Here is a 22,373-nt window from a genome sequence, read left to right as displayed (position 1 = left end):
CCCCATTACAAGTTCTGAAGAATCAGGACCCAGCAGTCTGTGTTTTGATAAGTCCTCCTGGTGATTCTCAGGCAGAGTCAGGTTTGAGAACCAGATATAAGGCATTGTGAACCAAAGGTAAATGGCCATATCACTGACATTAATTGAGGAATTAAGGAATTAGAGAGGGTGTACAATTCTGCAGAGAAATAAAGTTATATAAATTATTACTTTCAATATTACTTTCCCTCGAATTCTGCCATCAAAAGCATTGGACCTGTATTTGTAAGAAAGGAAATATGACTGATAACGTCCAGGAAGCAGTGATCATAAGCCAGATCATAGAGGCTGGCAGATTTGTAATTCCTCTAGATTGGCTCTTCTCAACCAGTTCCACAAGACAATTAACCCATATCCCGTAAAGTATCTATTGCATAATGGATTGCGTTATTATCTATGCATCATGTACTGGTTTTGTACTGTCCTTGGGAGAATTGAGAAAATGGTCACTGAAATCATTATCTGTAGGGTTTAATTCTCTCCTGGAATCCAGCTGAGAAAGGCTGCCATAGATGATATCAGTCTTCTTTTTGTTTTGTCTCAGTTTTTTTTTAAGGCGGTTTTTTGTATTGGAGTTGGGGAGAGGGTTGAAACTTCAGGACAGATCTGTATTTGTCAGATCTTTTATTATGTTGTGTTTGTGATTTGTTTTGGTTTGGTTTTGGTGAGGGTTTAGAGAGTGATGACAGATTATAAGTACTTATAAGTCTTTTTTAAATTCAGTAATTATGATAGAAAACTATTGAGCACCGTCTCATATAAATCACAAAGATATCAAACTGAATAAACATTGGAGTTTCCCATCCTGAAAAAAATGTGAGATTGGGGTGGTTGATGTGAAATTATGCAAAGTAAGAGAATAAAGTAAAGATTAGCAAATATTTATGTATCCTAACCCCCTCCACCCCGTATTTCTTTAAGGAATATTAGATTCTCCACTTACTACACCAAAAATGTTGAACGCTAATTAACAACTTGGAAAACTGAGTTGCAATATTCTTCTGTAAAAATGTTTATCTCCCTGATGTTTAAATATTTTTTTTGAAAGTTAGGGAAGTTCATCATTGAACTTAAAGCAAGGATCATTGCTAATTTCTGTACTATTTAACGCTATTATTTTAACAGTTGAGAGCTAAAGGGAACATAGGATTTGATAAGTGTATAATAAAATTCCACCTGCATGGCTATTTCTACATTATTGGTTACAGTGAAGAATTATAGTGAAGAATTGGTCTGTGTCCTTTATTTTTTTTCATTTAATTTTTTTATTGAGATATATTCACATACCATACGATTGAACAAAGCGTACAATTGTTCACAGTACCACCTTATAGTTGTGCATCCATTACCAAAATTAATCTTTGAACATTTTCATTACCACACACACAAAAGTAATAAGAATAAAAATTAAAGTGAAAAAGAACAATTAAAGTAAAAAAGATCACTGGGTGCTTCCCCCCCCCCATTTTTCTACTCATCCATCCATATACTGGACAGAGGGGAGTGTGATCCACATGGCTTTCCCAATCACATTGTCACCCCTCATAAACGACATTTTATACAATCGTCTTCAAGATTCAAACGTTCTGGGTTGTAGTTTGATAGTTTCAGGTATTTACTGCTAGCTGTTCCAATTCATTAGAACCTAAAAAGGGTTGTCTGTATTGTGCGTAAGAGTCACCACCCGAGTGACCTCTTGGCTCCTTTTGGAATCTCTCAGCCACTGAAACTTATTTCATTTCATTTGACATCCCCCTTTTGGTCAAGAAGATGTTCTCCATCCCACAGTGCCGGGTTCAGATTCCTCCCCGGGTGGTCTGTGTCCTTTAAAACATTTAATCACAATACGTAAATGCCAAAAGAACACTTAAGAGCTTTGCCTGAGTACTTTTGGAATTACCGCCAGGCAGCTTGTCGTTATACAGGAGCATTGTGTTAAGGAAGAGAAGACAGAACTGATTAGGCTGCAGAGAGGGATCCGTTATGATCCTATCAGCTTTGTGATTGTTTGACATCTCTCTGTGCAATTGTCAGCCTTTGGGTGAGGGTCTGGGGCTCAGTAATATATATAATACAGGCTGTTTCACATAAAAAGTAAGAATTGGAGAATTCTGGTTGCATTATCTAACTTCATAATTATAAGCATTTCGAAATTCAGTTTTGCTTTTTTGAAACCTCTTAAAAAGAGTTACTATTTTCTGATTTTGTTGTTCATGGAAAATTAGCAAGAAACTGAGAAGACAACAGATCAACCATAATTACTCAGTTTTTGTTTTTTTTTTTAAGAGAAAGCAGGCAGAAAATTAAGAACACATGTGAGAGAACATGTGGGCACTCTGAAAGACAAGAGGGCTGAGAGGCAAGAGGCCTTTCACTGTTTTATAACATGATGTGTTCACAGTATTTCACCAGTTTAAAGGACTTTTGATCTTCTTAATGGGGCTGTTGTAGAAACAGCAGCATGGTAGAAAGACCTTTTACTGAAGATGAAAAGACAAGCTTTTTATAATGACTTGGTGGATGACTATTGTCACATTCAGATTATAGTCTCAACTTTACCACTGTTAACATCTTGCTTTGTGGTCTTGGACTTGCCACATAATTTCTCTCAAGAAAATGAGATTATTAAACTAAATGACTTCTTAAGGTTCAGTTTAAATCTCAGACTGTGACAGTTAGCATTTACAGGAAATATATTTTAGTTTTTTCTCACTTAAATATGCTTTTCTCTAAACATTTCTTTGCCATATTACTGTGTCCTTCACTTTCTCTTTCCCTTTCCCCATGTGTGACTTTACAGTTCACAGCTATTGGTTTTACATATTACTATAACAGTTATGTGATATTTAGCAGTTTACTAAATACTTTAACGCTCAGTAGATTTATCGAATTTGATTCTCCCAAAGACCTTGTGCAATAAATCTTGTCACCTCCATTTTATAAATAAGGAGTCTGAATATCAGAGGGTCAAATGGCTTGTTTAAGCCCACTCAGTTATTTGAATTCAGCTTTTCTTCTTCAGAGCCTCTGTTCTTTTCAAACTTTGAGGCAAACTATAAAATCGGTCTAAGTCAAACACAAATCCATGTGCTAGAGTAACATATCATGTAATGTGTATATTCCAGAGTCAAAAGATCGATCTTTGATTATGCATCATTAGCTTAAAAAGCTGATGCTTAGTGTGGCTTTGGCATCATTGTCCTTCTCTTTTGAGCCAAATTATCCAAGTGTGTTGATGGTTGCTAAGCTTATAGAGTACAGAAATAGTGAACCTGATATATGCAAATAACAGTTTAGGATGCAGTTATTTTATAGCAAAGGCCTAGATACGACCAAGATTATTGTAAAGATAAAGGGTTTTCAATTAAGCTAAAACAGATCGTAGTTCAATACAGAACTACAAAAAGTCCTACAAATCCAATTACTTGTTTACTGATATTAGCTCACATGGTAGGCAGTCATAGATGTTCAAGATAATCACATCAGATTCTAATTAAATTCCTTTGTAATAGCATAACCCCTCACTAACTCACCCCTTGTAGTAACTTTAATTTAGAAAAGGGCATAATGCTATTTAATCCATTTTCCTAGCCCATATTCTCAATTATGAGTGGGCTAAAGTTCTTACCTTACAGAAGGAGGGGGAGGTTAGTCAGGAAGTTATTGTCTTGTAATATGTGATATTTTCTTAATTCATTGTATGATGTTCATTTTGTTTGTAGTAACTGTTCTATTTTGAGTGTCTAAATACATGAAAACATTTGTTTCCTTTTCTTTTTCCACATATAAATTTATTCCCCTGGTAAGCTTTTTCTAAAAACCGGATACTCTTTGTTATGTTTCAGTACTTAGGAATAGTTAAAATTTTGTTATTCCTCTAACCTATAAACAGTTGTTTTTAATTATCTTAGTTCTAGGCACAGACAGGGTGGAGCAGATGACCAAAACTTACAATGACATCGACATGGTTACACATCTCCTGGCTGAGGTAGGAGTGTATCTTTTCTTTCTCCAGTACAAAATACTAAAATGTGAAGAGCATTTGGAATCGTATGTGCACCAACTGAAAAATGGTATTTGTGCTCTGGGTTTTTTGGTATAAAGTTGTTATAACTGGAACAACTGGTATTCCCAAGTAGTATGGTTCCTGAAGTTTATTTTTTGAAGTTGCTGGCTTACCTCCCTGTCCTAGAAAAGCATTAATCTTGTTAAAAACTTTAAAAAAAAAAAAAAAAAATCTCACTCTTACTCCCCTGGAGCAGAGTTGCCCATTTAAGAAGCAGTTCCAGTGTAAATCAACACCTGCAGTTCAAAGCATCTCCCCTTTTTACTTTCACTTTGGGACCTTAATTAAACTCACTTTTGTCCATGACATTTTTAATATGTGTAGTATATCTCTCCAGTTGGATGTCATAAAAGTCTTTCCTTGTACCTCAATTTCAGTTGATCTGATGGGTAACTGCCTTTCTTTTTGAAGTACTCTTCTCCCCACTTCTCCCAGCCCCCAGAATGATTTCCATATATGCCACTTAGCTTATATTTGAAATGAGATACTTCTCAAAATAGGCCTTGAAAATTTGGAGGTAATCCATCCTCTTGTTTTCATATGCTGTGGAGTAAAAGGATGGAAACTTAATATTATTTATAGCAATTAATGTAAGCAGAATCCATACTCATATATAAAGCAATTAGACGAATATTGTCAGTCTTCTATCCCACAGTGTACAATCCTCATAATCCCTGTGTAGCTGAGATTCCTTATGCTCTTGTCAGGTATCACCATCTACCCAGAGAGAGTATCTCTTGCCCACTGCCTGGCTTTTCTACAAACCTCCCTGCATTATTACCACCAACTGCTTCCTTCTCTGTATTCTAGGCAGAACCATGTAGCCTCAAAACATCCACTATATTATCCACTTAAATATCTAGTTCTGTATCATTACTGTGCTTGGTAAACAAATGCATTCAACAAATATTTATTGGCTTTTACTGTGTGCCAGGCCCTGTCCTCCTCCTCATATTTAAAGACTATGTTTATGTTGATTTTCTAATTCCCCCAAATCTTGAGTTTAAAGGTTGAGTTGCTGGGCTCTAATTTACTAGAGTGAACCATAAATCTATTTGGCCAAAATTTATTAAACAATACCTGTGTAACAGGCCCTATATTCATTTGTGATATCTGGACACTAAAAGGAATCTTGATGCTTTCTGGGACTATCTGAGATTAGCAAGATTGGCTGAAGAATTTCTGAACCATCATTTAATTTTGTTTGTACTCAAAAAAAAAAAAGGCATATTTGGTGTTTTAACAGAGGGATCGTGATCTGGAGCTAGCTGCTCGAATTGGACAAGCTCTCTTAAAGCGAAACCATGTCTTGTCTGAACAGAATGAAGCCCTAGAGGAACAATTGGGACAAGCATTTGATCAAGTAAGCCTTTAACAAGTATTTGCAGCAGTTGATAATTATGTTTTGGGCAATGGAGTAACTTACTCTCCTGAGCGTCTCTGAAGTGTAGACAACCGATAAATAACACCACTACGTGGTGACTTCATTGACAATCATTGAACTAACCAGGAAAATAATTAAATATTATTGTGGAAAGGAGTGCTCATGTGATTCCACCTAATATAAAAGCCTGTAATCAGTTTCTACAGCACTTCTGGCACCCTGCTTAGATTCTAATGGTTTATCCTCACCTTTTTTGGTAGATTTTGTGTGTGATCTGATCTTAAATTTATTTTGAAAATAGATCCCCAAATAATACCTGGAAATATCTTTATTCAAAAACAAAACCAAAAAAAAAGAAAAGAAAAATTTGGAAATATATTTATTTCATAGCAACAAGTATTTTTACTGAAAAGTGATTTTTTTATTACTTGAATGGTTAAACTTCAAATTTTGTATGTCCTTTTACTCTTACCTCGTTTCATTTTTTATTTTATAAATGCATTATGGTTAATTATATTTGTGCCTTTGAAAATATTTATTCTTTAGAACTAAAGTCAGTACTCCTAGGAAAACATATACAGAATTATACACAGCTTAAAAATGCAAGCCATTAGAATGAGCATTTGAAGTAGGGGTCTGTTCTAATATTTTGAAGGTTCTTCAGTTTTTTTGTTATTATTGTCTTTTCACTGAGGGTGAATCATTATCTTTTTGAAATTTTTATCTTGTAATCCTATTATATAGAATATGAAAATTGACTTCTCTACTCAGTAGAGAAAACAGTGTTTTTGAGTTAAAGCTCTAAAACTGTAGCTTATGAAGTATCTGGGGTTTATTTTTTCTTAGCACTTATTACTTTAGTCAGTAAAATCTAGCAACTGATTTTATTTTTTTTGTTTTATGGTGAGAAATTTTTTCATTAAATAGCTGTATTGTATATAAATAATGCAAAATAAAGAGCATCTTATAAAATGAGCCCCTTTATGTACAGGTTAATCAGCTGCAGCATGAGCTATCCAAGAAAGATGAGTTACTTCGAATTGTCTCCATTGCTTCTGAAGAGAGTGAAACTGATTCCAGCTGTTCTACACCTCTTCGGTTCAATGAGTCACTTAGCTTATCTCAAGGTTTGCTACAGTTGGACATGCTGCAAGAAAAGCTCAAAGAACTGGAAGAAGAGAACATGGCTCTTCGATCCAAGGCACATTTAACCTAATTCTAATTTTCGTTTATTTTAAAGGATATATAAGGTTTAGGTACAGGGAGTACCAAAGTGAATATGGCATCATTGTAATAAACATTCCAATTAGGAGATGACAGACAAGGCATATGTATTTGCCTTCCATGGTAACTGAGATACCACTGAAAAGTGAGTAGATAATAGCAAGTTAACAGATGAAATAGAGAAAACCACAATGTAAAATACGTATTTTGTGAAGTTTACATAAATAACTAAGTAATTACAACTGTGGCAAAAACTATGATGGAAAATTATGAAGTTTCATGAGCTTGTATAATAGTGGAGACCAGGGAAGACATCTACTTAGGTGACATTTTAGCTGAGGCTAGGAATTAGCCAAGCTACAGTGTATGGGGTGGTGGGGTGCTGGGATGATTAGGCATGTGCAGTGGCCCTGAGAAGGTGAGAGAGAGATTCTTATATCCTTTTCCATTCCTTTATTTTAGGGTAGAGCTGATGTTTTTTTTTTCATTAGTAAGTGATGAATTTTAATCTTCAGATGAGAAAGGTTTTTGTAGTTAATCCTTTGAAATCATGAGAAGATATTATCACACTGTTTTTTGTTTTCTTTTTTTTCTTGAAGGCTTGTCACATAAAAACGGAAACTATTACCTATGAAGAGAAGGAACAACAACTTGTGAATGACTGTGTTAAAGAACTTCGTAAGTATTAACATACCATGTTTTGCAGCCTTTGGGTGATTCTTTGGTAGGCGATCTCCAACTTACAGATTAGATCCATAGTTTCAGTAGAAGCATCTTAAGAAACAATAACTTTCAAAATTAAAAAGTGACTGAAAATCTTGGAATATCACATTGAGCCCACAGTCCTAAATTAAATAGTATATGTAATTTTTAAGAAGTATCTTTGTTTTAATTTGCCACCATCATTAAATAAGGACCTGTATTTAGATAAATAAAATTATAGCATGTTTGAGTGAAAGAATCCAAAGTTCTTCTTTTGTTGATGAGAAAATAGACCTAATGGGGAATGTGATCTGGCAAAGTCAGACAACCAGTATATGGCAGAACCAGAGCCTGTGTATCTATAAAAGGGTGTGTTTTGATTTGAGGTTATGTTAACTAAAATGATTTTTTTCATTCTGTTAAGACTGTAACTATTCCATTGTGGAAATGTTCCTTTGTTATAGTTGTTAAGCTTTATTTTCATTGTTTGTGGGATTTTACTCATCCCTGAAGAGTTCTCAAAAACATAAATGAAATTACCTCTTCACATTTGCAAAAATATGTAATTAACCTATCTTCCTTTTCAGTCTTCTAGTCCTTCACGAAGAAAAATACTAGAGCAAGTTTTGCAAATCATCTCAGTGTTAGTTTCATTGCGTCCTACTCAATTCCCAGCATTAGCCTATTTCAGAAGAATGCTTGCTTTTTCCTATTGGTTTCTCTGGGTTTATTTTTTTAAAACTTCTGTTAAGGGGAAAGTCTCTTAGTGATCATCCAGTTCTTCTGACAAAATAGGATTTGGCCCACGGGTCATAGTTTGCCTAACTCTGCTCTACATTTACATTGAACTTTTAATATTTTACTTTGCTTCCAAGGCGAAACAAATGCTCAGATGTCCAAAATGACTGAAGAATTGTCAGGGAAGAGTGATGAACTGATTCAATACCAAGAAGAGATATCCTCTCTCCTGTCTCAGATTGTAGATCTTCAGCACAAACTTAAAGAGGTAGGTTTATTCATTCACTCAACAGGTGTTTATTAATAACCTGGTATCTAGGTACCCTGTACTGCACACTCTGCCAGGTGCTAGATATATTCAGCGGAATAAACATGGTACCTGCCCTTTTGAAGGGCTTTAAAAGTCTGATTGCTGTTTTAGTATTCTCTCTCTCATGAAATATTGTGGATAACTACTTTCAAGTCACTGTTTCTCTCTGTAAAATTGGATTTGATTTTCCTCAGAAAGTTGTGGTCTGAGTTTCTGACTTATGCTCTTTGTCTTCTGAACACCTTTATGAATTCTGTTGTTGGAGGTCCTTATTTTCTCTTATGTGCCTTTTGAAAGATGGGCTTTTTATATACTCCAGAGAGAAACTCTTAATATATCTAAAAAAGAGATAGAGAAAGAGTATATGCTATATGGGAAAGCTTCACATGTCTCTTAATATATTGTTAGCATGTGATTGAGAAAGAAGAACTGAGGCTTCACCTACAAGCTTCCAAGGATGCTCAAAGACAACTAACAATGGAGGTAATGAAATCTTGTTTTATCTTGTGTAATAGGAGAGAGAGAGGCATGAATAATTTCTTTAATCTTCCTGAATAAGAATTATTAAAGAGGAATTACCAAATTTTTAAAAGAGTAAGATGAAATTATGATATTTGACCTTGACTTTTATATAATTCTTTAGGAAAATGTGGCTCTAACTAAACCAACTATTTTTATAATAAGATAATTTCTACTAGTAAGTGTTTTATAGGTATGTCAGGAGAAATAGCAAAGATTTCTTACTGTCTAACTATATATTAGATACATCTTTTTAAATAGTGGTTCTTTAGCATGTATTAAATGGCAGTTCCCAAGCAGGCATCATCCCCAAGAGTTTCTAATTTATTTGGTTTGGAGAAAGGGCCTAGAATCTGCATTTTTAATCAGCATCCCCAGCCCTAGTGATTCTGTTGAACTCGTCCACAACCACACTTTAAGAAGTTCTGTTCTAAAGCCTTATACTTAAAAGACTTTTACTGAGTGTAATGCATAGTTACTTAAATGTAACTTTGTACACTCCAAGACGTTTTTGAACTTAAAATATATTCTGAAAATACTTGTGTATCTATCTATAAAGATGCTTCTGAAACACAGGAGAATGGTGGGTGGCTGTGGAAGGGAAGTATGAAGAAGAGTGGGGCAGTCCTTGTTTAGGATGGTTGAGTACTTTGACATCATATAGAATACTTTGTAGACTTTTGATTTTGTCATTTATAGACTTCAGAGTAATGGTTTTTTAAAAAAATTAACATTATGCTAACCCTAAATTGACCATAGTTGTTATATTTTCTCTTTAAGTTGTTTAGTGTGTGTGAAGCATTAAACATTGAATGTTCAGTTCTATTTATCTCACCTACATTTCAGATTTTTAGGAAAGTGCATTTATGTATAAATCAGCCAAGATATCCCTAATTCTGACAGCTTAGATATATACTCTCCTTGCTTAGTTTGTTTCAGAGTCTTTGCACTGAAATTATGTTCATAAATTTTGCTAATCCTTTGGATAAAAGTAATACTTATCCCAATGAGGGGTTTTTTTGAGAAGGTAGTAAAGTACACTAATTGCCATACTTTCTTTCAGCTACATGAGTTACAGGACAGGAATATGGAGTGTCTGGGAATGTTACATGAATCCCAAGAAGAAATAAAGGAACTTCGTAGTAAATCTAGCCCTGCTGCTCATCTCTACTTCTCTCAGTCATGTGGACCTTTTACTGGGGTAAAAGTTGCTATGTATTTAAGAAAACTTGTTGAAGATTAGATTGTCCTGAGGATGATATGATTTATGGTGCTATAGAACATCTTGAGACGAGATAACATGGTTTGTCCCTATTTAGAATTATTTTAACAATCTGATTCTTGAACACTTAAGTGCAATCTTGTGAAATTTTTTTAAAAGACTGAAGCTATAAATATTAGTTGATTTTCATAAGTGTATGGGGACGGGATTTTGCTTTTTAACTTTTGATTTTGAAATAATTCAAACTTAGAATAAAGTTCCAAGAACAAAGAAATTTCATATATTCTCCACCTAGATTCTCCAATTTTTAACATTTTACCACACTTGCCATATCATTCTGCCCCCCCCACACACACACACACCCCGAGCCATTTAAGGGTAAGTTGTAGGTTTACTCCATTGCCTCTTAACACTTCAGTTTGTAGTTACTAAAAATGGGCACACTCCCACTTAACCACACTATAACAGTCAATATCAGGAAATTGACACTGACATAATACTATCATTTAATTCACAGAGCTCATTCAAATTTTGCCAATTGTCCCCATAATGTCCTTTTAAAGGACATGTTGCATTTAGTTGTTTCAATCTGGGACAGTGACTCTGTCTTTAGTTATCTTTCATAACCTTAGTAGACTGACCACAAATTGGATTTGTCTGATGTTTCCCTCATGATTAGGTTCATGTGATGCATTTTTGGCAAAAATACCTTAGAAGTAATGCTGCATTCTCAAATCATTATATCAGGAGGTGCACAATGTCTGTTTATCTCATTTCTAGTGGTGGTGACTTGACTCGTTTGGCTAAAGTAGTATCTGCCAATTTTTGCCTGTGTAAGGTTAAATAATATTAATAGTTAATTAAATTAGTTAGTGCTATTAATTAACTTTACAGTGGCAAAAACTGGCGGATACTGCCTTAGCCAAATTATCAAGGTTAATATTTTGTGGTGGAGATACTTTAAAACTATTTAAATATCCTGTTCTTCATCAGACTTTTACCCACTAGATTTAGCCCCCATTGATGATTCGTATCTGACTCAGTTATTACTGTGATGATTGCCAAATGGTGATTTTCTAATTCCATCATTTTTTCTACATTTATTAATTGACATCCTACTATAAATAAGAGCCTTCCCATCTCATTATTTATCAATTCATTTATTCCTTTATTTATGTCAATATGGATCTATGGATTCCTATTTTATTCACTGGAGTATAATCTATTATTATTATTTATTTTGATACTCAAATTGTCCCAAATTTGTCCAGCAACAGCTCCTTCAAGCTTCTCTTGTGTTTTTTGATACATCCCCGTCATTCTTTAGTATTTCTTCCTGACAAAAGATATTCTAGGCTCATCTTGCACTGTCCCAGTCCTGGGATCAGCCATTTCTCCAAATAGTTCTGGTTACTTTTAATGAAGAGTGGTGTTTAGAATCCAAATCTGGGTGCTTGGTGTGCCCTGTGCCACTGGAGTATCATTGCTTCTAAGCTCTTCCAGCAGATAGAGCTAGGAAATTTGTTTGTTTATGCATAATTTTCTATTTGTAACAGTTGTTTTTCCACTATTTTAATGTAAAATATATATCATGAAAAGGCAGTTGGTTTTTGTTAAAAATCATTTTCCTAGTATGTCTCTTTTTTCTCTGCGTTTTATCCTGTGGCATTTTCTTGCATTTTCTTTTATTGTAACACCAAAAATATGGGATTGTAGACACCTTTGTTAATTAATTTATGAGTAATTTATTTGCCCTAACAAAAGTCTTACATAGTCACTTCAGTAATCTCTAACTTTTTTGCTTTTAGGAATCTCTAGCAGCTGAGATTGAGGGGACCATGCGTAAAAAGTTAAGTTTGGATGAAGAATCTTCTCTTTTTAAACAAAAGTAAGTACAGATCACATGTGTTGTTACCTAAGTATGGGAATGGAAATTAAAAAGAAGCCACAATCCAAAGTGATAAGTATTAGTGCCAATCAGTAGTAAATCTACTTGCTTTTCAGTTTTTTTCTCATGGTGCCCCCATTTGTGAGAGAGTTCTCTGGTTCTAATAATAATTTTTAATGATTTTTCCTAATCTGCATTGAACTTTAGAGGCTATTTAGGGTGGCTTTCTTTTTAATGGACAGCGCATATGTGCCTCTTTTCTAAAGTACTTTGGTGGTAGGCAGTGACAGTAACAAACATTTCCTTTTTGACAGAGCCCAACAGAAACGGATATTTGATACAGTCAAGGTTGCCAATGACACACAGGGCCATTCTGTCCCATTCCCAGCTATGCTACCCATCCCAGGCTCTAACCGCTCAAGTGTCATCATGACAGCAAAACCTTATGAGTCTGTTTTACAGCACACAGAGGATGAAACACTACTGGACCAGGGGAACAACTTGGAAGAGGTTCCAGGGTAAGAAACACGGATCAAGGCAGTGATTTGCATTTCTTGTGTTGTGAACATTGCCAGATTCACATATTCAGATTGCAGCATTGCTCTGTACTGTCGCAAGAAGGTTTTGGAAACGTCCATTTTTCATTCAGTAATATCATTATTTGTCAGATAGATCACTGATTTCAAAATAATTTTTGGAGTGAAAAAGCTATTTAATTAAGCATATTCAAAATGGAAGTTGCATTTAACTACAGTTCTTTACCATTTTTTTCATTGTTGCAAAGCTTATGTCTAAGTTATGTTCAAAGTCAAATTTGTCTGCATATTTGGTCATTGCAGTTATATATAGATAGCATCAAGTGACACTTTTTTATAACCTGTGCTCACAATCTTAACCTCTTTACTGCCTTTAGAAAAGACAATGTAATGTGAATACATATTGAGGAAAACTGCAGTTTCTCTTAATATCTCGTTTGTTTGAACTAAGATTTGTTTCTTTTCATTAATTCAGTTCATTTAATTTCAGAAGTTAGACAGCTTTATTGGAAAGCCAGCTGAAAGTTTTTGAGAGATAAATGTTTGGAACTTTCTGGAAATCCTTCCAAATTCAGAAATTATCACATTAAGGATTTCTTGTTTTTGTTGCTTGGTCTCTTGTCAGCAGTATTTTGCACCCACAGTAGCTTTGTGCATAACTACTGTCTCATATTGTTACACAATTATCTTAGAGGATCTAACAGACAGATCTGTTCAGATTCACACATAGTAACCAGTAGCAACTACAATTTAGTATCAATTTAGTATCAATTGTAAGATACCTCCCAATTTCAAAAATGTTGAAAGTAAAAAATAATGTTCGTCTCAGAACTATGAAAATTCTGTATTATGCACATCTTGCTGATTTCTTTTAAATGTTCTACAATAGTCATAGAGGATTCTGTGGCCCAAAGCAAATCTTTTCACATTTTAATATTTTTGAAATTGTTATGTTTTACAGTTAATGATATGTCATAGCTTTAGTGTGTAGCATTTTTTCTTAGTTGTACATAAAATAATATTGCCTCTCACAATCAATGGTATGACAGATTCAGTGAAATATGATAATATTTACTTCTTTTGACTCCCTAAACTGAATTTATGAATGGTCATATCTGCAGTTTCATAAATTAAATGAAATAGAAAAGTTAGTAAGCACAGTATAATAATAAAGTATATTGTTGTCTATCTGAAGTCATTTGAAATGGTCTGTAAAAATGATATATAGTATTGTTTGTGGTTTTGACTTATTTTTACTCTTTCTGTGTTCTAGAGATGAAGAAAAATACTGCATTTGTAAGATAAGTCTCTTGGAAGATATTCCCCATTGTGGAAATGAGAAGTCTACATTGTGCTTACACATCTAATCAGTGAATATAATTTTCCCATAGGAACTCTCAGAAGATGGGTCAACCAGGACCCTCTGGAGATAGTGATTTGGCTACAGCACTGCACCGCCTTAGTCTGCGTCGACAGAACTATTTAAGTGAGAAGCAGTTCTTTGCTGAAGAATGGGAGCGGAAGATCCAGGTTCTGGCTAACCAGAAAGAAGGGGTTAGTGGCTGTGGCACCCCCACAGAGAGCCTTGCCTCTCTCTACACCAACCAGTCAGAGATCACAGACCTCAGCAGTGCCAGTTGCCTTCGAGGTTTTATGCCAGAAAAATTGCAAATTGTCAAGCCCCTTGAAGGTAAGAAATCAGTAAGATCCCTTTCTCCAAAACATGTGGCTTATTGGACTTTCCTTCTCATGGAATTAAGATCTGTGTTGTAATTATAAGAGTAGTATGTGTGGAGGAGATCTTTAGTATCTCTACTCTTTTGGCAACTTTTTATTGTAGTACTTTGCAAAAAATTAACGTGTGAAGAGCTCTGCATTTTCTAGTCATCAGTCATCAGTTCTCTTCAACTGATATAATTATATAAATGTGAGGGAAAAGTAGTAATCTTCTCCTGTCCTTTGCTAAGGAATGTCATTGGCAGCAGTTTCCAAGGTATAAGATAAATAGCATATGATAGATAAATAAAAAGTGATCTAGGAGATGGAAGAAGATGGTGGCATAGGGAGGAGTGGAAGCTAGTTTGTCCCCCTGGAACAACTAATAAACAACCAGAAATAACTAGTAAATAATCTGGAATAACTACAGGGGGGGACAAACATGACTGTCCACTCATCACACACCAACCTGAATTGGGAGGAATGCCCAAGAATGCAGCATAAAATCTGTAAGTAAAAACTGCGGATCTGAGCCAGGATCCCCACCCACCCACGGCTCAAAGTGCAAAGCCTCATGGTGCTAGAGAACAACTCCTTCCGAGCAAATGAATGCAGCTCAGCTGACCTCCAACTGGGGTTTTAATTAACAAGCATGGACTGCTCAATACAAGCTACGAATCCCTAAAAGGCAGACAAGAGGCTTTTGGGTGACAACTGACTTTGGAGAGCCAGAGGGTGGCTGCGGGCTGGCCCTGAAGGGGGCTTTCTGTCACTTTTTAGCTCAGTGGAGAAAGCCTCAGCCATTTTCAGTTCACAGCACTCTGACCCAGACAAGGGTGGAGATAGCACAGGCAGAGAGACTATTCAAATTTAAATGACCTCTCCCTAGGGAGTGTATCTTTCCCCAAGAGGAAGAAGTTGGTGCCAAGCTCTACTACTCTACTTCTATTCAGAACCAGACCCCAAAGCCTGGGGGAAAACAGCCACAGGCCATACCTCCTTACACCAGTCTGGAGCTACAGGCTGACAGGCACCACCTGCAGGGCAGAAAAGCACATTTTAAGGCCTCACAGGGTACATCAGTCTTCTAAGACACACCCTCAGGGAGATGTGATACTGTTTCCTCCTTCCAGGACCTGATCCCATTCTGGTCTGGGAAAACCTGATTGTGGTAACCAAGGAAACCAGATGCCTAGACAACAGAAAACTACAACCTACACTAAGAAAAATGAAGTTATGGCCCAGTCACAGGAACAAACTTACACTTCAACTGAGATACAGGAATTTAAACAACTAATACTAAATCAATTCAAAAAGTTTAGGGAAGATATGGCAAAAGAGATGAAGCATATAATGAAAACACTGGGCATACATAAGGTTGAAATCGAAAGTTCAAAAAAACACCTGGCAGGATCTATGGAAATGAAGGTCACAACACAAGAGATGAAAGATACAATGGAATCATACAATAGCAGATCTCAAAGAGGCAGAAGAAAACACTCAGGAACTGGAGAAAAAGCGTCTGAAAGCCTACACACAAAAGAATAGATAGAGAAAAGAATGGAAAAATAAGAGCAACATCTCCGGGAACTTAAGGACAAAATGAAATCCAGGAATGTACGTGTCATGTGTGTCCCAGGAGAAGAGAAGGGAAAGGGGGCAGAAGCAATAGAGGAAATAATCAATGAAAATTTCCCATCTCTTATGAAAGACATAAAATTATGGATCCAAAAAGCGCAGCATACCCCAGACAGAATAGATCTGGATAGGCCTACACCAAGACACTTAATAATCAGATCATCAAATGTCAAAGATAAAGAGAGAATTCTGAAAGCAGCAAGAGAAAAGCGATCCATCACATACAGAGGAAGCTTGATAAGACTATGTGGGGATGTCTCAGTAGAAACCGTGGAGGCAAGAAGGAAGTGGGGTGATATATTTAAGATACTGAAAGAGAAAAACCACCAACCAAGAATCCTATATCCAGCAAAACTGTCCTTCAAATATGAGGGAGAGCTTAAATTATTCTCTGACAAACAGACAATGACAGAGTTTATGAACAAGATATCTGCTCTACAGGAAACACTAAAGGAAGCATTGCAGACAGAAAGGAAAAGACAGGAGTGAGAGGTTTGGAAAACAATTTTGGGAGATAGTAGCAGAGCAATGTGAATACGCTGAACAAAGATAACTGTGAGCATGGTTGAAAGAGGAATGTTAGGAGCATGTGGGACACCAGAAGGAAAGAGGAAAAATAAAGACTGGGGCTGTATAACTCAGTGAAACCTAGGGTGCGCAATGATTGTAATAAAAGGTACAAATATGTTTTTACATGAGGTGGAACAAATGAATGTCATCATTCCAAGGTGTTGAAAATAGGGTGGAATTTGGGGGGAAAATGCAATCAATGCAAACTAGAGACTATAATTAACAGAAACACTGTGTTATGCTTCCTTTAATATATCAAAGGCAATATACCAAAGCTAAATGCATATGGGATGGGGGGAAATAGGGGAAGGGTATGGGACTCCTGGCATTGGTGGTGATGTCTGACTCTTTATTCTACTTTAGTTTAATGCTATCTTTCCTTTTGCAGTTTTCTAGCTGTCGTTTTTTTCTCTCTTTCTTTTTTCTTTTGTCCCCCTACCTTCTTTGACTCTTCCTCCTTCTTTGTGGAAGAAATGGAGATGTCCTTATATAGATAGTGGTGATGGTGCTGAATACATAAATACGTGACTGTACAGGGAACCAATGATTGTTGACTTAGGGCTGAATGTATGTTGTGTGAACAAAGTCATCTTAAAAAAAATGGGTTGATGAAAAAACACTGAGGGCCCTATATTGAGTGAAATAAGACACATAAGGACAAATATTGCAGGGTCTCACTGATATGAACTAATTATGATATGTAAACTCATAGACATGAAATATAAGTTACCAGGATATAGAACAAGGCTAAAGAATGGGGAACGGTTGCTTATTACAAGCAGAACGTTCAACTAGGGTGAACTTAAATATTTGGAGGTAGATGGAGGTGATGGTAGCATGTTGTGAGAATAACAGTGCTGAATGGTGTGTGAAGATGGTGGAAAGGGTAAGCTCAGAGTCACGTATGTCACCAGAAGGAAAGTTGGAGGTTAAAAGATGGGAATGTATAAAACAGTGAACCTTGTGGTGGACAGTGTTCGTGATTAACTGTGCAAATATCAGAAATCTCTCTCATGAACTAGAACAAATGTATGACACTATAACTAGAAGTTAATAATAGAGGAGCATAGAGGAAAACAATAAATACAATATATACCTATTGCAAACTATATACTACAGTTAGTAGTATTTTAACATTCTTTCATCAACAGTAACAAATGTACTATACCAAAACTATGAATCAGTAATGGCGGTGAGGCGTGGTTAGGGGTATGGGAGGATTTGAGTTTCCTTTTTTTTGTCTTTATTTCTTTTCTGGAGTAATGAAAATGTTCTAGAACTTGAAAAGAAAATTAATTGTGGTGATAGATGCACAGCTGTATGATGGTACCGTGGGCAATTGATTGTATACTTTGGATCTTTGGATAATTGTATGGAATGTGAATAATCTCAATAAAAATAAATAAATAATACATATTTGAAATGAAAAAAAAGTGGTCTAGATGTAATACTTCATCTGTACCCTCCTTTTGAAAAAACAGTTCTTTGCCCGAGACATGTAATTTACTTAGAGGTGTATGTGCCTGTATTTTTCTTTTCCTCAATTTTGTCAGTTAACACTCTTTGCAAGACCCTAAAAGACAATTTGAATTCAAAATAAATTTCTTGGTTTTATGGAATAATGTGCCGGTTTGAATGTATTATATCCCCCAAAGCTCCGTTATCTTTGATGTAATCTTGTGTGGGCAGAGGTATCTGTGTTGATTAGATTGCAATTCTTTGAGTGTTTCCGTGGAGATGTGCCCCACCCAACTGTGTGCAATGACTCTGACAGGATAATTTCCATGGTGGTGTTACCCCACCCATGCAGGGTGGGTCTAAATTAAATCACTGGAGCCATATAAATGAGCTGACAAACAGAAGGAACTCAGTGCAGCTGAGAGTGACATTTTGAAGAGGAGCTACAGCCAAAAGGGACACTTGGAAGAAAGCACAGGAGCTGCAGATGAGAGACAGTTTGAAGACAGCCATTGAAAGCAGACTCTTGCTCTGGAGAAGCTGAGAGAGGATAAATATCCCAAGTGCAACTAAGAGTGACATTTTTGAGGAACTGCAGGCTAGAGAGGAACATCCTGGGAGAAAGCCATTTTGAAACCAGAACTTTGGAGCAGACACCAGCCATGTGCCTTCCCAGCTAACAGGTTTTCCAGACACCATTGGCCATCCTCCAGTGAAGGTACCCGATTGCTGATGTTGTTACGTTGGGCACTTTATGGCCTTAAGACTGTAACTGTGTAACCAAATAAACCCCCTTTTATAAAAGCCAATACATCTCTGGTGTTTTGCTTTCCAGCAGCATTAACAAACTAGAACAAATGTCAATCTTCAAATGATTCTCTGCTATTATTATAAGTGTTCCAAATTAGACACAATTTTAGTAGGTAACCTATAAAGACCCCTCAAACTCAAAAGGTTCTATGACTTAATTTTATTCATTATTGATCAATACAGGTATTTGTCAGTTGCCATTTTTAGGGACATAATTAGACATTGCATCTGGTGCTAGTGCATGATCATTCATCAGGGTTCATAGACTGGAGGAACCAATGGGATATATCCTCCTTTATCATGTCCTTCATTGTCCTACTTTCCTTTGGAGCCACGTTGGAAGATATACAAACAAGCCCCAGAAGATTCAAGGTATCTTCCAACCTAGGACACTGGCTTTTAACTTCAAAATTCAGAAATAATAGTCAGATGGATACCTGGGAAAATACAGCCCTACCTCTGAAGTGCATATCTTCCTTTTCATCATTGCCTCGGCATCCTAATTCCTAATAAAGGTGTCTTCTTGGTTATTTCATCTCCTACTTTGGATGTCCTCTTTTAAAGCTAACTTTTGAAGTTGAAAGTTTTTTTTCTAACTTCAGCATCTTGTTAGTCTTCCACACAGAACTTTAATTTGTAAATATTAAGACCAAATAACTAGTTGTATTATTCTCATCACTGTTAACTACACATGGTTTTAGTTTCTGTTTAAAGATGCAAGAGATTTGTGGGACATTTAAGACATGCCTTTTTCTTTTGTTCCTTTTTTTTTTTCCTTTTTGCATATTCAGGATCACAAACTCTGCATCATTGGCAGCAGCTTGCTCAACCAAACTTGGGAACCATCCTTGATCCACGACCAGGGGTCATCACTAAAGGCTTTACCCAGTTGCCCAAGGATACCATCTATCGCCTCTCAGATTTAGAAGAGGATGAAGAGGAGGGTATCACTTTTCAGGTTCAGCAGCCTTTTCAAGTGGAACAGAAACCTGCAATATCCAAGCCAGTAACAGGAATCTTCCTTCCACCCATTACTTCAGCAGGTAGGCCGGTTATAAGTGAGAAGAGTGCTTATTTGAATATAGCTAGTAATCAGTAGTCCTTTACATTCTAACATACTATATGGTCAGCTGGCTATTTCTGCTCAAATCTCTCTGGAGTGTGCTTAGCCTTGGATAAAAGATAATGAAAATCTATAGCAATCAGGCCTTTCCAATTCTCTCCACTTTGTCTCAACAAACTTTCATGAATAGTAGCTTTGACAAAGAGATAATTGATTTAGTCAGTGGTTCTCAAATCTTTTGGTCTGAGAATCTCTCTTAAAAATCATCAAAAATTCCAGAGAGCTTGCTGTGTGGATTATTGGTATTTACCTATATTTGAGATCAAAACTAAGGAAATTTAAAAATATTTAATTCATTAAAAAATGCAATTACGTATTAACACAAATAACATGTTTTATGAAAATAACTTAAAAATAGTAGGAAGAGTGGTATTTTAAATTTTTGCTAATCTCTTTAATTTATGGCATAATAGAAGATAGCTAGATTCTCATATCAGTTTCTATATTCAGTCTATTGCAATTTATTATTTTGGTTGAAATATATGAATAAGATGCAGCCTCATACAGATAAACAGTTGGAAAAGGGAAGTATTTTAATAGTCTTTTCACTTACTTGTGGATGTTCTTCAAATACAACACCAAAACTCAATAAGAGGTAGTTCCTTAAAGGTTCATAGCAGTATGAAATCTCAGTCCCTGTCAGTGAACTTCTCGTACTTTGTTACGTTAAAACTCTTTGGTCTGTCTTGCACTTTAAATGTAAAATTATACTTTGGTCATTTGGAAGGTATTAGTTCCCTGAACGATACAGATTTTCTATTGATAAATTTCATTTATAACATATTAAAATCACAATTGTTAACATCAGTACCTGTCTCATCAGAAAAGGCTTTAAACACTGGGAAGCTTTCAAGCTCTCACTGGTAGATTCACGTTTTCTAAAATTCTGATTTTCATTTGAAAGCTTAAATTTTGTCATTGACAACAAATACCTTCAGCTGTTTTTCTCAAAGGGACAGACTCACTTCTTATTTTCAAGAAAATGTCTACCAAATACCCAAGTCTGAATAACACAATTTATTAATTGTTCTTTTAAGTACAAATGGTGTTCCAGGGAAAAATTTCAACTCACCAAATGATGCACAAATGTATCTTGGTATGTAGCGGAAGTGCTTAATGTGTAGTTCCGTTTTATCACACAGAATATTAGAAAGATGCAAAGATCAAAATTTTTATTACTTCATCAAGGACATTCTTAAGTGAATCTGGTGGGGGTTTTTTTTAATACCATGAGTATGTGACAGTGAAGAATACTTGTACAACTTAGTGCCATTGCCTTGATATGTCCTGAGATGCCAGTAGTTTTACCCACCATTGCTTTTGCACCATCAGGACAAATATAAACACAGTAAAAAAGGCAAATAGTGTCTTAGCATTACAAGGAAAATAGTTTTGACTTTGTGGATTCCCAAGGGGTCTTTGGTCCACACTTTGAGAACCACTAGATTAGATAGTTTGGCTAGATATTGGTTGACTAAATCTTGACTTTTTTTTTTTTTTTTGATGTATTTTTTCAGAGTATGTTTATCTCTCATTTCTAGGCTATTTTAATGTCTTTTGATTTATGGTTTTAAAATATTGAAGGATTCAGCTGTACACTAACTAGCTGATATTAGTACAATCTTTATGTGTATTTCGTTTCCACATTTGAGAATTTTTAGTACAAAAGGCGCTTGGTAAATGCTGTATTATTAATAAATAATGATGAACTCTTTATATTACCAACCTACTCTTTCAATTTTCCTTGAAAATGTCTACTTAAGTTGCAGCCTCAAACCCGGGAAAGTGTCTGTCATGCACAAACTCGACATTCACATTCACCACCTGTAGGATATTGCATCCCTCTGACATCACCCAGGTCACCCCCAGGTAAGACAGATTGGACAATCTGAGGCCTCACTTCTTTCCTTGACTATGTTTCCATGATTTCTTTTAAAAAAATACTTTCATTTTAATTCCCAGAATTTTAATAAATGTTCTGTGATAATTTATCTTTAGAATATGTTGACATTGCATTTTCTCATTTGATCTTTGTAATTCTTTGAAGTAGGCAGGGCAAGTGAATATGTATTACATAAATGAAGAAACAGGCATAGAAAGTTAAGAGAAAGGGATAAGACTAGTGTACAAGTTGTAACATAAAGTTATCTATATTTGCTAAGGGTGAGCCATGTGATTTGAGTCTTACCTTTCTAGCTGCCAGCATGGAGGAAAATAAAATTCTGATTCATAGTGTCTATAAGATAAAAGCAAATCAAATTGTTTAGGGCAACATTTACTTGATATTCAATAAAGATTTCAATAAAGTCTGTAGTGAACAGATATATCTAGTTGTCTACATTGTTCTTATAGTGAACAGGATGACAAATTTTATAAAATTGTTTTGTGAGAGGATTATTAATACAGGCTGATAACATCATAACTAATTGT

The 22,373-nt window shown here is 35.5% G+C and overlaps 1 protein-coding gene across 2 annotated transcripts in view; it reads left to right on the top strand.

Annotated features, from left to right (window-relative positions):
- Window positions 1-22,373, top strand: part of TRAK2 (trafficking kinesin protein 2) — a 73,484-nt gene that overhangs the window by 45,655 nt on the left and 5,456 nt on the right. For both annotated transcript variants that reach the window (XM_037848803.1, XM_037848804.1), the window contains 12 exons: window positions 3,951-4,027; window positions 5,352-5,468; window positions 6,481-6,690; window positions 7,313-7,391; window positions 8,291-8,421; window positions 8,872-8,946; window positions 10,046-10,183; window positions 12,013-12,092; window positions 12,407-12,610; window positions 14,020-14,318; window positions 19,612-19,863; window positions 21,707-21,812. In XM_037848803.1, the coding sequence (XP_037704731.1) occupies window positions 3,951-4,027; window positions 5,352-5,468; window positions 6,481-6,690; window positions 7,313-7,391; window positions 8,291-8,421; window positions 8,872-8,946; window positions 10,046-10,183; window positions 12,013-12,092; window positions 12,407-12,610; window positions 14,020-14,318; window positions 19,612-19,863; window positions 21,707-21,812 (1,768 nt within the window). The remainder of the gene's footprint in view (window positions 1-3,950; window positions 4,028-5,351; window positions 5,469-6,480; window positions 6,691-7,312; window positions 7,392-8,290; window positions 8,422-8,871; window positions 8,947-10,045; window positions 10,184-12,012; window positions 12,093-12,406; window positions 12,611-14,019; window positions 14,319-19,611; window positions 19,864-21,706; window positions 21,813-22,373) is intronic.

The sequence above is a fragment of the Choloepus didactylus genome, chromosome 9 (genome assembly GCF_015220235.1).
Source record: "Choloepus didactylus isolate mChoDid1 chromosome 9, mChoDid1.pri, whole genome shotgun sequence".
Lineage (NCBI taxonomy): Eukaryota > Metazoa > Chordata > Mammalia > Pilosa > Megalonychidae > Choloepus > Choloepus didactylus.
This window is presented reverse-complemented; position numbering and strand designations above follow the sequence as displayed.